A 16,740-nucleotide genomic window follows, 5' to 3' on the forward strand; every position below is an offset into this window, starting at 1 on the left:
CTCAAAAGCCCCGATTGGGCTTATTATCCAGGGAGGTCTTATTTTCAAGGAAACAAGGTATGTGCTAGTCGTTCCTGACTCTAGGGGGCGGTGCCCATCTCTGTTTCTAAGCCGAAGATCCAGCACTGTCCAAAGATGTCTCCATGTTCATATGGCCAGCATGACTAAATGCCAAAGGCACACAGAACACTGTTACCTTCCCACCAAAAGTGGTTCCTATTTTTCTACTTGCATTTCTACATTCTTTTGAACTGCTAGGTTGGCAGAAGCTGGGAACTCACTCTGTTACGTGGCGCTAGGGATATGAACAACTGAACTGCCAACATTTCTGATTGACAAGCTCAGCGTCTTAGCCACTGAGCCACTGTGTCCCTGTAATTAAAGCTTAGGGATTGTTTAAGGTGATTAGGGGTGACATGATAGCTATCTACCAGTGCTTGTGGGGTAGTCACAGAGTGGATGGTGTTGACTTATTTTCCAAAACACCCGAGGGCAGGACAAGAAGAGTAGAAGTCTGTTAAAGAAAGATCCAACCTGGAACTAAGGAGAAATTTCTTGACAGTGAGAACAATTAATCAACGGAACAGCTTGCCTCTTCAAATTGTCGGTGCTGTATTGCTGGAGATTTTCAAGAAAATACTGGGCAACCATTTGTCTGGGATGGAATAAGGTCTTTTGCCTTGGACAAGGGGTTGGACTAGAAGACCTCCAAAGTCCCCTCCAACCCTATGATTCTGTGCACCACACAGAAACTGTCTTGCGATTCTATAAAGATTTAATTTATGCGTAGGTTCACTTTATACTTTAGGACTCTTGCTGAGGTCCTAAACTCTCCACTTTTCAAGACTTGAAGTCGATTGCTTCAAGTTTGGATTGCCCATAAAGGTCTACATTTGAAAAGAAAATGGTAAAATCTTACATTTGTCCTTCTGCATTTAGATGAGAGGCTACTTTCTTATCTCCATATTGAAGCTATTGGTACCAACAAGTATCCCCAGAAGCACAAGGTCTATTATGATTTCCCTGTTTTCATATATGGTTTCTAGACTGGAGATATAGCACACATCATTGCTGGGAATACTGGGAAATCAGAGCAGAAATGTATTCATTTAATCCATTTAATTTCCCACCTTTGCAATTATAAAAAGGATTTCCAACATAGGTTCAGTTTGGTTTAGTTTACTTCATTGATTAGCCCTTCAGCCATATCAAAGTGCTGAGTTCCCGAAACAAATTATTACTAAAATCTGATAAAAACAATTTAAAATGGAATTGGATAAAATATAATTTAAAATGAAAGTGGAATAAAATACTGTTTAAAACAAAATAGGAATGAAATACAATAATTTAATATGCAGATAAATAAAATATGTTAAAATTATATTTCATTGTCAACCCCTACAATCTATCCCAATCAATCGCACATATGCCGGCCTCAACCGAACCATTTTGTTTAAGTCCTGTGCTGTGTTAAATGTTATTTTCAGTTTCTGGCCACACATAAGGTAAGTTGTATATACCAAACAAATGACTCCAATGGGTCATTAGTTTGGTATATAGACCAAGGTGTTGATTGTTTATATGTATCTAACACACTGTTGAAGTTAAGTGATTTCTTTATGGTTTTTTTCTGACCATACAATATAGTTTTGTTTATATATCCTGTTTTATGCACTACTGATTTAATTTTCTTTTTTCAATGGATTCCTATATATTGAAAACAAGGTAATAAGTGGCATAAATAAGTAATAAACTACACATGGGCCAATTAAAAAAAAAAATCCAAGGATTAAATTCCAGATTTTACATTATTTTAAAAGAGATGGGGGGAATAGTGGTTCTGCATCTTAAAGTATATTATCATGCTTCCTTTACATTATATCTTCTTATGGCCTATTTAGTTCTGTGGTTCTATAGCTGTCCTGCAGAAATAATCCTGGGTTAATGCAAACAGAAATAAACAGCGATTGTGGGTGCACCTCGGTACACCCACGTTACACCTATCCTCCGCGAGCTGCACTGGCTACCGATCGGTCTCCAGATACGCTTCAAAGTGCTAGTCGTAACTTATAAAGCCCTTCATGGTATTGGACCTGGGTACTTGAGAGACTGCCTGCTGCCAATTACCTCCCAAAGACCTGTTAGATCACACAGGGTCGGCCTCCTCCGGGTTCCGTCCATCAGCCAATGCCACCTGGCTACTACCCGGGGGAGGGCCTTCTCTGTGGCAGCTCCGGCCCTTTGGAACGAACTCCCCGCGGAGATTCGGACTCTCACCCCTCTCCAGGCCTTCCGGAAAGCCGTCAAAACCTGGCTGTGCCGGCAGGCCTGGGGTTGATGAGTTCCCCTCCCCTCTCGACTTGTGTGGTTGTATGATTCTTGTTTATTTTAATCACGTGTGTTGTGTTTTGTGTTCCCTTTTTCCACCTTTGAGTTTTTCGCCGCCCTGAGTCCCTCCTGGAGAAGGGCAGCATACAAATAAACTAAATCTTAATCTTAATCTTAAAAATAATGCAATAATAAGCAATACTTTGATGCCTGGAACAAATATAGGAAAATAATTAGTCCATAAGTTTTTTCTCACTTCATTATTAAACTTATATAATGAGGAAAATACTAAGAAATTTGATTAGTAGGAAGATAATAACTTAATTGGATTGCAATATTTAATTATTACTAAAATGGAAATAACATTTTTTTTTTAAATGCAGTCTATCTATTTAAGTGCATGTTGAGGAGTCCGGTACACTTAAAATACAATTTTAGTTTCAAATCTGTTGGTGCCATTTTAATGTTTTTTTTTAGAACTTTGCCCTATTGATGTGATTGATGTGGCATTATTGGAGACCCAATTCTTTAGTCTGTGATTGATAAATCCCACTGGTAATTGAGTTTTAGAAATGTTATTTAACTTTTGATAAATCTATGTGATGGGTTCAATCGCCATCATAATACCCATTAAATGAGAAATTGCAAAGTATGTGGCCCCATGGATTTATCAAAAGATACATCAATTGAAACTACGGCTACTCTTCTGCACTAGGTTGAAGCTAGAAAATTCAGGTTGAAGCTAGAAAAAATATTTAAAATAATAGTTTTGTAATAATTGATTTAAAGTTATTATCCTGGCTTCTCCCTATACTTTCCAATACAATATTTTTCAGCTCTTTGTAACTTAGAATTCTTCCAAAAAGTTAGACCTCTAATCTCACCAACTTTGTGGCTGCTAGCCATTTTTGCATACTAACTGATGATCTTCTTTCATCTTGTGAATTAAAAGGATTCTTTTGCTTCAGGAGGTTTTACCTTGCTTATTTTCAGATCTCTCCTTGCCTTTCCCTTTAACTATTTCTGCAGTTCTGCATTGGACACCAAAACTGTCAGATCCAACTTCTACTTTTTAGCCTGTTCTCAACTCCCAAAGCTACCTGAAGCAGCTCATCTGCCTCTTATGTAAGCCGATGAAAGGATTTTTATATGGATATATCTGCTTCATTCCTTCCATCTTTTGGAAACCTTGAGCTGTTTCTGGGAAATTATTTATATATTTATTTATGTATCGAATTTATATGGCTATGTGTCATCTCATGAGAAGTGACAATTAAATAAAAAATAAATACGTAAAATCATCATCATTAAAATATAAAACAGTCATTCTTAAAATATTAAAAAAAACAACAACACAAAGCACAAGAGAGAATGAATATTTAACCACGATGGTGGAGCCATCTTAGAACTTCCCTGGAATTCTGAAGCTAACCTCACCATAAAGTGAGTGTTATGGCAGAGAAGACCCTCCTTCTGGCACCTGTCAATTGTAAGTTCCTAGCCAATGAGACCTGCAACATGCCTTCTCTGCCAGATATGGGAGAGACAGGCTGATATAATCAGAGAGGGGCCCCTGAGATAACCTGGTCCCATTCTATGAAGGGCCTTAAAAGTTAAAACCAGCACCTTGAATTGGACCCAGGTATAAACTGGTAACAACTGCCTGGAGCAGTAGTGAGACTCAAATAATTTAACAACCAGTTCTCTCCCTAATGATCAGCTTGGTAGGCATGGATTGGTGGCCATGTGACTGGGTGGGCGTGGCCAAGTCAATGTCACTCGCGTCAATGGGCACTTTGCCTTAGCTGCTACAATGTAATAAGGATTAACCAGAGAGGCAGGGCAATAAAGATTAGAATGTTTCCTTTCTGCCTTCCTTACAGGATTAGCCATATAAGTGGAAAAAACAAAACAAAATGAGATTTCTTCCAACAACCGGTTCTTCGAACTGCTTAGAAAGTTAACAACCGGTTCTCCTGGGTAGGTGCGAACTGGCTGAATCCCATCACTGCCCTGGAATTTAGTAAACCATATCAATTTCTGGGCAGATTGCTGGAAATATAATCTGTTACAGCCTCTTGATATATGTTTTGTGTCCAAAAGTCTTTTGTTAACTTTTCCCTTTGGGCTTTATACTTGTTCTGTCCTTCAACTGTGTTTTAGGTGTTATTTTATCCACTTCAACCTTGAATCAGATTCTGGCTATTTTTGTCATAGATCCCAGAGCTGCATTTGTCTTGTGTGGCTGGTTAAACTGTATTTTTCTGCTTTCAGACAGAATGTCAATGACAATTATTTACTTTATTGGAACTATCCTAGTAGTTCTAATGCTGAAGGACAGAAACGTGACATTGCTATATAGAACCAGGAAGTTTTTTTACATGCTGATTTTATCTAGTTAAATAGCAAATGTTTAAATGTTTGTTCAGTGCATTACTATAAATCTTATGCAGGTGTGATTGTAATGTCCTGCTCAAAACTCTATATTGTTTAAAAAAGTTCTACAAACAAGTGGCAAATTATAACAAGTTAAGTGAAAATTTAAATCCAAAGTTTACATGAACAGAACAAGGGGAAAATAGGAGTCAAGATACGGATATAAAACTATTTAAACAGTCCTGTGCCAGTGACATTCAAACATCAAATATAATTGAATTTCAGCAATTGAATTTTGAGATCTATTCATATAGCTGAATATATGCTTTTTTTTTTGCTCATCCTCTATGCCAGCTTCTATTTCATGAAATTTAAAAGGTATAATTTTTCATCTCTTTCTCAAAGTTGAATTCTTAAGCTCAGCCTCTGATTGTCATGAATGATGATGACGCTATCCATTCGATTGTGTCTGACTCTCCGTGATTCTATGAACCAGCTCTCTCCACATTTTCTGATCTTTTACAGCTTCTTTCACTTGTTTTTTGCTCTGATTGGTGTCAGCTTTGATGTAGCCTAACTACTATGTTTTGGGCAGCTTCATTTCCTTTTACCACCAACCATTCTAAGCATAACTGCCTTTTCTAGTAAGTTTGATTGCACAACATGGCCAAAAATAAGTGAAGCGGAATTTTGTGATTTTGCCTTCTAGTGATATGTCTGGTATTATACACTCCGGCACTTGGTCCAGTCATCATAGATACATCTGCATTTTTGTGGTACTTAATAGCATTCCATCTTATTGCAACTCCAAATCATGCCATGTTCTTGGCTTAGATAACAGTTCTTGCATTTCCTCCTTTGAATCAATCACATTTTAGCCAGAAGAGAAAATTACTTTCCTATCATTATCTTCTCTTGGAAACAGTGACCCTTCTTTTCATGCTAATCACTTGAATCAGGTAGACTCGTGGCAAGAAACTACTTTCTCAGTTTTCACTTTTTAATTTTTATTTTATTTTATTTTGATTCAAACATCATCTTCCATTAAAGAGTGGGTCATCTGGGTACATATATTTTGTATAAATATACAAAAACAATTACAATTTACAGCCATATTTATTATTTTATCTATTCTTAATTTAATACTAATACTAATATATACCATACCTACTATAACAATCCTCTTCTTAACTTATTTAACTTTGTTAAAATATTTTCTCTATTTCACGCCTCTGCTTTTTTCCACTTTTCATATTTATTCTCTAACCATTGATAACATAATTCCTATATGTTATAATAATCAGATTGTTCTTTCTCTTTAATTTCAAATGTTAACCTATTAATTTCTGCACATTCTAATATTTTCCTGATCATCTTCTCCATAGGGATGTCTTCATTTTTCCAATTTTGTGGAAATGCAATCCTAGCTGCAGTGAATTATCAAATATACATTTTCTTTACTGTAAGTTTCTGGTAAAATCCCCAACAAAAATAATTCAGGTTTTAGATCATCTCCTCCTGTCATGTACATATTTTTATCCAATGTTTTTTGGCTTTTACGCATGTCAACCACATATGATAATACGACCCCAGTGTCTGGTGGCATTTCCAACATTTCACTAATTTATCTTTAAACATCTTTGCCAACCTTGCCAGTGGAAAATGCCATCTGTAAAACATCTTGTACAAATTCTCTTTATATGCATTTGACTTCTTCACTTCTTGAGTTCCAAAAAAATCATTTCTCTGTTTAGCCACCATTAGCCACCATTAGGGCTTTTTATACTTAATTGCAATTTTTAATATATCCCCCCCCCCAAATCATGGCAGCTTCCTCATATTTTATTACTAAAGCCTGTTTAGTTCTTTTGACTTTCAGTATCTTTGTCTATCTCACCTTTGCATCTGGTCTCCACAAATATTTCTTTTCTACTATTAAATGCTACATTACCTTAAAGGTCATAGGTTAATGGAAGTTGATCCAAAATTCTTGTATTAACCTGCACACAAATACCTTACTTTGCCTAAGGTTCATGAAGGCTGATGAAATTTTCAGGCTGATGAAGTTTTATTGTCTACTTAATTTGTAGTCATAGGGTCTATTGAAAATTCAACTCTTCATGGCTTTCTTAAGTATGGCAAGATTGGGTCAGGAATTATGTTATTTGGGTAGATGTTCACTGGGACCTAAAAAGAGGGAAAATGTCCCTATTAGACCTTTTGGTAAAATGATTCACTGACCATAGTCTCCTTCAATAGTTTCTGTTGCCGGTTCTGTACTGCAATTATTTCTCTGCTACTTGACTAGGCAGTAAATTTAAATCTATCTATATAAAAATGGCTGTGGGTGTATGTTCCAGCATAACTCTGAAATGCCTCAAATAATTTCAATCAAACTTGGTACATAGATAACTTACTCTCTGGAAACAAATACTGTGGGGGTAACACACCCCTGACACCCCTTGTGTGTGTTCTGTTAAGATACAGCCTGTTGTGCCGTAAAATGACTTCTACTGTACAGCAGAGTGGAGTTGCCATGATAATGGCTTCACAGTACTCCACAAGGGGGCTCCCTCTGGTAAGAGGGAAAATCCAACATTAGAAATTTTGTTTGGTCTGGACACTTCCCCCCTATAAATAAATTCCTGGGAAACTCCAGGTTATCAGCTATAATATATATATATATATATATATATATATATATATATATATATATATATATATATATATATATATATATATATATATATATAGTCACAACCCCTGGTATGCCCAAATATTTATCAGCATAAATATAACATACATATATATATATATATATATATATATATATATATATATATATATATATATATATATATATATATATATATATATATATATATATATATATATATTTCTAATATATATATATATATATTTCTAATATATATATATGTCTAGTGGACTCAAACCATTGGTTGGAACATACAAGATAACACCACCACCACCACCAACAACAAGAGATAAAATCTCAAACTACACAGGCCAGATAAAATGACCCAAAAATAACATATATCAAACCAGCCTCACAGCAACTTCCATTTGAGTAATCTACTAATGGTCCTTAATTGATCAAACATTGTCACCGGAAACTCATCAACTATTGTTACAAGTCATCTCCTTTTTCTTGACCATACAAATCAGCTCTTTCCATCTTTGCACTTGTTTGGCCTGCATACTAGGGTTGACACTCACAGCAACAGAGTCCACTTGGATTTGCCAATGAATTTCAATTGAAGCAACTCCTGGCAATCAAAAATTCAATCACAGTGTATTGCTTAAAGCATAATGACAAGTATTCACTGCAGGTTTTCATTTCAAGAACAATGGCAACATAACCTTTTCCTCCCAACAAGGTCCCACTAAGTGAAGTGAAAGAACAAATGCTAAAATGTACACGAGAACATCTAGTACATCAGCACTGCCATCTTTTGGTGACTTACATCAGTGGGTCATTACTTTTCATTCAGCCCTTGTATTGACTAGCATAATTATTTATTAATAACCAAAACTAATTGTTTTGCTTAACAATAAAAAAGGAGGTACAGGAATTGAATTACAAATAGCAATATTTATTAAGATGTGGTTGCTTAAAAGGGAGTGTAGATTGAGGCTGTATCTTCATGAGAAGTTATAGTTTTCTCTGTGGGCTGGTTTGCCCAAATTAAAGTGACCAGAATATTGTAGACTTGGAAATCAGACACTAGTTATTGCCAGAGTATATTCATGAACTGGAATAGGGCTTAGTAACAAGGTCAGCCAATGGGAGCTGAAACACTTTGGAGCCTGGGCATGGCTTAGCTCTGTAGCTCTGAATCTGTGCTAAAAGCTAAAACTAGTCTGAGCTGCTGGAACTGAAACTTTTCTCTCCTCTCTACCACGTTGGAAGAACACTCCTGGTATTGTATATATGTCTCATGTGTTATTATGTATATAAAGAAGTTATTGAATACTGCTGAATCAGTTACCTATGTGTGTTTTCTGCATTTGATTGCTGCAACAAACTCTGACAGTGATCTTAAAAAAAAATGAGTTAAGTAGTATTGTATTATAGTATTGTTACATAAAATTATTTTCTACTCCAAAAATCAGGGCTAGAATGTATGGTTCACAATTGCAGGAAGCAGATTTGGGCTATTAAAAGTAGATTTTTAATTTTAAGATTTGTTTGACTGTGAAACCAAATGCCTTAAGGCATGGGTGTCAAACTTGCCATGTCATGTTGCCATCACGTGACATTTCACAACATTTTTCCCATTCATGGAGCTGGGGCAGGTGTGGTTAGTTTGACAGCCCTGCCTTAAGAGGGTAGAGGGTTCTCTTTCACTGAAGGTCGCTAAGAATAGGCTGGACACTCATATATTACATCCTGCATGTACAATAGTCCTCAACTTACAGCCACAATTGAGTCCAAAATTTAGGTTGCTTAATGTTAAGTGAGCTTTGCCCCATTTTATGACTTTTTTTGTCACATTTGTTAAGCGAAACACTGCAGTTGTTAAATTAGTAATACAGTTGTTAAGTGACACTGGTTTCCCCATTGACTTTTCTTGTCAGTGTTCTGACTTAGGCTTTCTGATACAGTAAAAAGCACATGATTAGGTCCAAAAACCCTCTTTTTATTTCAAAGGCTATGAATTATATTTATTCACAGCCTGTAATGACTCCCAAATAGTTGTAAAGAGTCCTACAGTAGGCTGCCAAAGTCCTTTGGGATAAGGCTGGTAAGCACCCATCTTTATCTTCTTTGAAAACGCTGTCATAGACTTAATTGGCAATTAGCTTGGCAAGGCCACATGGAGCAAAGAATCAAAATGAAGCTTCAGAAGGTAAACTGACCAGCATGAACCAAGTTGCTTCCTGCAAACATGTGCCTTTGCTCCTCCTTTATGTCCTATGGGAGGGGCCACTTCCAAGCCTTACTCCCAAGTTGTTCCTTCTGTCTTAACTGTTCTTGCCTTCTGGCCTTCTGGCAGCTCTGCACATGCGGCGCACTGGGAACAGGGGGATCCTGTTCCTCTGCCTCGCTGCTGTCCAAATCTTGAAGCTCCGGAGGCAGCACATAACTCCCAGATGGCCCTAGCTCCCTCTCTGTCTCCAACGCAGAACCCGCGTTTGAACCTTCCTTATACTCCAGGACTGGCCCATGTTCCTCCCCACCTCCTCGCTGTCTGACTCTGCTGCCAGCTCCGCAGGCCGCTGGTGGACCACAACAGCCAGAAGGTTGCAAAAGCAGATCACATGACCCCAGGACCTTGTAACTGTCATATTTGTGAGTCAGTTGTCAAGCATCCAAATGTAACTCATGTGATCATGGGGATGCTGCAACAGTCAAAAGTGTGAAAAATGGTCGTCATTTTTTTAATGATGTAACTTTGAATGGCCACTAAGCAAACTGTTGTATGTAGAGGACTGCCTGTAGCTAGAAACCTGCAATATGGATTTTCAGTTGAGCAAGAAATTGGCCTGGTGGTGTTTAGGTTCTTTTAACTGTACGTTTCTATGACTCTTTTAAGTCTCTGCCCATATATTAGAGAATAAATTTCACAAAACACAAGGAAAATTATGTTCAAATATTAGAACCAAGTTGTTAAGCAAGAGAAAACAGTCCAGGTACGGATGATACAGCTGATACAGGATGCAACCTGACTTAAAGGTCAACAGCTGTTGGAGCATAATAAAAAATCCCTGTACTGTCCTAGTCAGCCCTTGACTAACAGCTCTGCCTTTATCTTTGATCCACGTGGGTCCCTTGGTGGAATATTATATGGGGTGAACCAACCTTGCTCCAGGCAAATAGGTGCTGAATTCTTCACTTAGGGAGAACTATAATGTTTAGAAATGAATCTTTGTGACCGACACAAAAGGTTGGCAGTCCAAAGTTAAGTCAATAAAGAATTGTTAAAGCTACATCAGGGATAGTGGGTGCAATTGTTTTCTGTTAGAAAACCTAATGATATCTTTTAATTGCAAATATTGTCCAGATGATTTGTAGAAATTTGTAGAAATTAATTTCACTGATGGATGATGTGCCATCAAATAAGAGTTGACTCGTTATAGCGGAAATAGACTTATTCCACAATGATTTGTCCAGAGGTGGGTTTCAAATCCCAGCGCTACCAGTTCACTCATGTATGCGCAGAAGTGCCTGGGCGGGTAGGCGGAGCCTCCCACCCCCGCCATTACCAGTTTGGCTGATCCAGGAGCAACCCACCTCTGGATTTGTCTCCAAACTCAACCTTCAGGTTTATGCAACTACCTTGTTACTGTTCCTCCTCTTCTTCATTGGTCTTCTACCTTTTCTAAGATTATGGTGTCAGTGTTCCAAATAGCATCCAAAATTAAATCAGAGTTCAAGGGAAAGTATTGCTCAAAGTTCCAATTTATTAAGAGAGCCATGTTGGCACATCTGGGGAAACCCGAATCTGAGCTTGCTGGTTTTTCCCCACCCAGTTGAAAGTTCAAGCTCTTGCCGCCACACCCACAAGCCCATCACATGGTCCAATCTTCCACTGCCATGCTGGCAGTTCTACCCATCCAGTTCCAGTCTGGGGCAGAGTTGGATTTGATGGTAAAGGAGCGGATAGGTGCACTCACCATTGAGCCGTCTTCCGTATTATCCTCCTCCTCCTCCTCCAAGGTGATAGGGGCTTCCCCAATGGTAGGACTTTCCATCTCCTTTGGTTGGAATATGGCTGCACACCTGACAAGTAGCTGGATTTTTTTCTCTAATGTGTGCAACATGTAAAAAACTGAGCCTTGTCATTTGTGCTTCAAGTGAAAAGTGTGGACTGATTTGTTCGATGATTCATTTATTTGTTCTCTTGGCTGGCCATTGTATTCCCAGGAGTGTTCACGAATACTAAAGTTCAAAACTGTCAATATTCTCTCTCTATTCTACTTCTTCAAAGTCCAACTTTTATTTCTATAGAATGTCACAGGGAATATCATTATTGCACTCTTCTATTTTTTTTTTTTTTAGGTACAGATATATCCTCCCACCTGCATATATTCTCCAAGGTCTTACTACTCTATCAATCAGGCTCAAATTATCTCTCTAGCTCTCTGGAGGTTGGGAAAAACATACTGTACTTCGTAGGGAAATGGAAATGTATATATAACAAGGAAAAGAAAAGGATGGGAGGAAGGAGAAGTGGAGAGATGAAGGGAGAGAGGGAAGTGGGGTGGGGTGGGGTGGGGTGGGCTTGGGTGGAGGAGAGGAGGGGAGAAAAGCTGAGGGAAGAAGAGAAGGTAGGAGACAGAAGAAGAGGGAAGGAGAGAGGGGGAAGAAGAGAGGGAAATAGATTGGAGGAGAGGAGTAGGAGAAAGGGAAGGAGAGGGAAGTGGAGAAGAGGAGAGGGGGAGGAGAAGAGGAAAGGGGGGAAAGAAGGGTGGAGAGGGAAGGAGAGAGGGAAGCAGAGGGGAGAAGGCAAGGGAAAGGAAGGAAGGAGAAGGAAAGAGATGGACTGTCATTGTAAAACTGAAAATGTAATGTATTATAAAGGAAAATGCATATTAAAAACATTTTTTTTTTTAAAAAAAAAAAGGTTGGGAAAAATGGAAGAAAAGAGAAAATGAGGATGATCAAGCAGCAAGAGTTGGTTATACTAGCAATGGGTACAGTGTTAGAACATTTGTAGAATCAGGCTAGGGCCAGATCACGCTGGAGAAAAATCTATCTATTATGGTCACTAAGAACTGATTTGGTACACAATCTGTCAATCCATCCATCAATCAATGGTCAAGATAGAGTGTGATTCTGCGTTCCTTTTCTAAATAGAATATTCACATATTGTCTCAAGCAAATTTCTGACAGAGGGATAAACTACAGCCACTTCCAATATGTAGTAACACTTTAAACTTTCTGATCTATTTTTTCTTTTTGATGAAAATCACTAGTGTTGCTTTTGCTACTGGGTGTTGGAAACTATTGTGTTTTTCATATATCCATCTAGAGTAAAATACCTTAGTGATAATGGAAAAGTTTTGAACATTAATAAAGGTTGAAATTCTGAAGAGCAAAAAAAAATAAATGGAATTATTCTAATTGAAATGTGCCTAAATTGACTTATTTAAGTTTCAAGTGTTCTATAATAATATCAGTCACAGTTTTACTTATAACCGCTTACATCTGCAATGTACCTCTAACACCAACAAGCAAATTCTGCCTATCCAGCCCTTCACATCTGGCTGACTATGCAACCAGCAATAATTTTAATATTATTTAATAATATCTGCCTATCCATGTCCTGGGTAGGAACTAGGTAGGTAGACAAAAATGCCAAATCCAGTCTAAATATTGACTGACTGTGTGACCAACCATATTTAACAAAAGGCCACACTGCATGGATCTGCACATATCCTATACTCATGATGGTGAACATATGGAACGCATGCCACTGGTGGCACATGGAGCCATTTGTTAGGGCACGTGAGGCGTTGTCCTGTCAGCTCCAGCACACATGTGCATGCTGCCCAGCTGACTTCGCCCTTCTTTTTTGGTCGTTTTTTGCCCTCCGGAGGCAACCCAACGTGAAATCTGGAAGTTCAAGAATGGACTCCCACTTCACGTGCATACCCACACCAATAATTTAATCACACTCCCTGCGCCATGCCCCCTGCTTATGCGCACATGACACACACCCCACTGCCCTGCACATATGCGCATGGCTTTTTAGGAGCCTCGGAATGGCTTACTGGAGGCTGGAGGCCACAAACGGCCGGTTTCCCGACTTCCGGTGGGCCCATTTCTTGCCCTCTCCAGGCTCCAGAAGCTTTCTTGGAGCCTAGGGAGGGCAAAAACGGTCTCCCCCTCCCCCAGAACCCAGAATCAGCCTGTTTACCAACTTCCAGTGGTCCCGATAGGTCCGTGTTTTGTCCTCCCTGGGCTGCAAGATAGTTTTGAAGCCTGGGGAGGGTGAAAAATGGACCCACTGGAAGTTGGGAAACGGCCTCCCCCGCCCCTCCGGAGGCCTTCCAGAGGCTGAAAATGCCTTCCCAGAGCCTCTGTGTGAGCCCTGTACTTAACTGGGATGCTTGGAGACTCCTGGGAAGGGAAGGGCAGTGTGGGTGGGCCAACAGAAAATCAGTAGTCCAGCGTACACAACAGCTCGCATGCCCGCTGATATGGCTCTACGTGCCATAGGTTCGCCATCACGGTTCTTTATAGTATTTTAAATACAGCTATCCTCCAGCTAAACCTGCCGTACTCGTCAATCCCCTTACAGTTGCTTTATTATCCAATAAGGCTTTATTCTCACAGTCTTGTTAATTAAATTTCTTGAATGGCAAAAAGAGTTTAGATTATAGAATTTTAGAAACTGGCTATGTGTAATGCATACTTGTGTGCTATTTAACCTTTCATTCTACTTTTCATTGGGATGAAATATATTTAAATCTTGCTTCCATATCGTTTATGCATTGAGAAATTTAGCATTGTAATGTGTGAAGGACAAAAGACCTCAAATCAAACCTATAAAAGTACTGTGGTACCTTAGTACTTGTCAATATTTCATTCCAGAAGATGTGAAAAACACTAAAACTGATGGGTATCAAAAAAAACCACATGATTTATCACAAGACCTACTATTTTGGTCATAAGAAACAGTGAATCATGAGGCCTCTGGCATCAGCAAGTTCTTCCTTGCGCATCAACTACCAGGAGAAAGATGAGTGCCGAGATAAGATTCCTGCTTCAAAACATGCCAAATACTGAATTTGATGAGTTTTGAAGCAGCTGAGTAGCCAGATATGACTGTATTGCTTCCAAATATAATTCTTTTATTTTTTAAATCTATGATCAAGTTATATAAAGAACTAGACAATCCGTGCCCTGTTGGGTCATCATTTCAGAGATATTTCCTTGCCTAAACAGAGAAACAGAATGACCACAGATGGGAAAAATAAACCAGTAGGAGCAGGAACAACTACTGACTTCCTGCTGGCTTCTCCAGTTTCCTTGTGAGAAGCTGGCTGAGAGCATCAGAAACACTTCCTTCCTCCCTCCCTCCCGCCTTCCCTCCCTTCTTTTCAGCGGGCAGGTAAGGAGGCTGCTGCTGGTTGGGTGAGGAAATGAGAGATTGTGAAACTAGATGGGAAATTGGCAGGGAACATCAAAAATGAAGCTAACCTTATTGTTGCAGTAGCCAGTAGCACTGAAGCAGATAGAAGACTCCCACATTTCATGTCCTCAAGACTTAACAGGTCCTGGATTTTGGACACATTCTGTAAGTTTGAGGCCATTTGAGGTCCAAAAATTAGCACACTATGGTTCACCATTTTGCCCAGTTAAAGGTCATGACAACAAGAGAGTTTGAAGTAATATACATTACTTCAAACTCTTATCTATGGAGGATAAAGTATTATTTTAGTATTATAAGAGCCAGGGTGGTCCAGTGGTTAGAGTGCAGTACTGCAGGCTACTTCAGCTGACAGTTCAAATTTCACCAGGCTCAAGGTTGACTCAGCCTTCCATCCTTCCGAGGTGGGTAAAATGAGGGCCCAGTTTGTTGGGGGCAATAGGCCGAGTCTGTAAACAGCTTAGAGAGGGCTATAAAGTACTATAAAGCAGTATATAAATCTAAGTGCTAATGCTATTTTAAAGAATACATTTTCTACACTCACTATGTAGACTTAGTAGGTGAATAATCTGTGCTACATACATGCATACATACATATCACACACAGATGCATGTACAAACATACATACACATACATATGCATGCACACACACACACACACACACACACACACACACACACACCCCTAGCCACCTACCTATTGTAGGGAGCTATCTGATATTCAAGTGTAGTGTTTACAATATCAGATTATTTACAATGCTGATTATTTAAAGAATGGGTTCTAATCGTCCATATCTGGAAGTGAATGAGAAACAGGAAGCTGTCTGTTAGATGGATACCTGCTGAGCCAGATGAGGATTATCATTAATTCCAGGCTTTGTTTGGATGCCTTCTGTCACTTGATTCCTTGCTGAGCAGGTAGTTAGAGTGTCATGTTCCGGTCATCCTTGTAATATGAAAGAAAGCTTCTTTTTCCATGAGAAAGCTATCAAATATGGTGAAGCCAGGGGGCTTCAATCCAGTATCCAGCTTGTTTGGTTCAGGAACCTTGAAATTTTCTCACTATGTCCTGCCATCCTCCATAACTCAAGTTTAAATTGCTGAGAAGGATATTATATATGATATTGTACTTTTACTTTGCATGCAAATTGAAATGCATTGTTTCTGTTTTGGGAGTTTAAAGTTGTTTCTATATATATATATTTCCTTAATCAATGTGCATAATTGTGTACTTCTTCTATATGTGGTGCTTTGATCAAATAAAGTGCTATTCTGACTGATCCTAGGATCTTTTCAACATGTTAGTCTGTTTATTTTTCCATAGGTTGTCAATGCCGCCGTAGCTCTTGCGGCCAAGCCCAAAAGCCAGGTGGTAAAAAGCAACATGGAAATGTATAAAGCCACCTGGGAGAATCACATACGTGTACTCACAGAAGCTGTGGATGACATTACAAGCATTGATGACTTTCTTGGAGTATCAGGTGTGCCACTTTCAATTTCTTCTTTTCCCTTTGAAATACCTTTTTTTCCTTTAATGATTATTTGAGAGATGGCATAATTCCTTAGGAAGCTAAGATGTATCATCCACCTTCTAGAACCTAGCCAGGTGTGAAATTAGTGTGAAGGAAAGTGAGTCTGAAGACAGAAGAATGCAATTGCTTCTGGTACCCAAAGGAGCTTATGAAAGATAGCAGAAGCATTTGGCTCCTTTCACCTGTCCTCTACTAGAGGAAGCACAGCATGCCTTGAAATATCCAACATACTGTGGGATGTCTTTTAATAAAAATCAGTAGCAAGCGCAAGTAACTTTGAGATACTATATGTATCCTAAAGTGGGAGGGAGCTAATTGGTGGATCCAATTCATACTTGAATTTTAAGGTAAAACTAATTATTAATTGCACACAATTGTAAATA

The 16,740-nt window shown here is 38.7% G+C and overlaps 1 protein-coding gene across 2 annotated transcripts in view; it reads left to right on the forward strand.

The window, feature by feature from the left end:
* Positions 1-16,740, forward strand: part of CTNNA3 (catenin alpha 3) — an 869,421-nt gene that overhangs the window by 563,429 nt on the left and 289,252 nt on the right. For both annotated transcript variants that reach the window (XM_087702521.1, XM_087702520.1), the window contains one exon: positions 16,150-16,306. In XM_087702521.1, the coding sequence (XP_087558647.1) occupies positions 16,150-16,306 (157 nt within the window). The remainder of the gene's footprint in view (positions 1-16,149; positions 16,307-16,740) is intronic.

Source organism: Thamnophis sirtalis, unplaced genomic scaffold (genome assembly GCF_051295495.1).
Source record: "Thamnophis sirtalis isolate CommonGarterSnake01/CBP01778 unplaced genomic scaffold, rThaSir2_p1.2 scaffold_15, whole genome shotgun sequence".
NCBI lineage: Eukaryota > Metazoa > Chordata > Lepidosauria > Squamata > Natricidae > Thamnophis > Thamnophis sirtalis.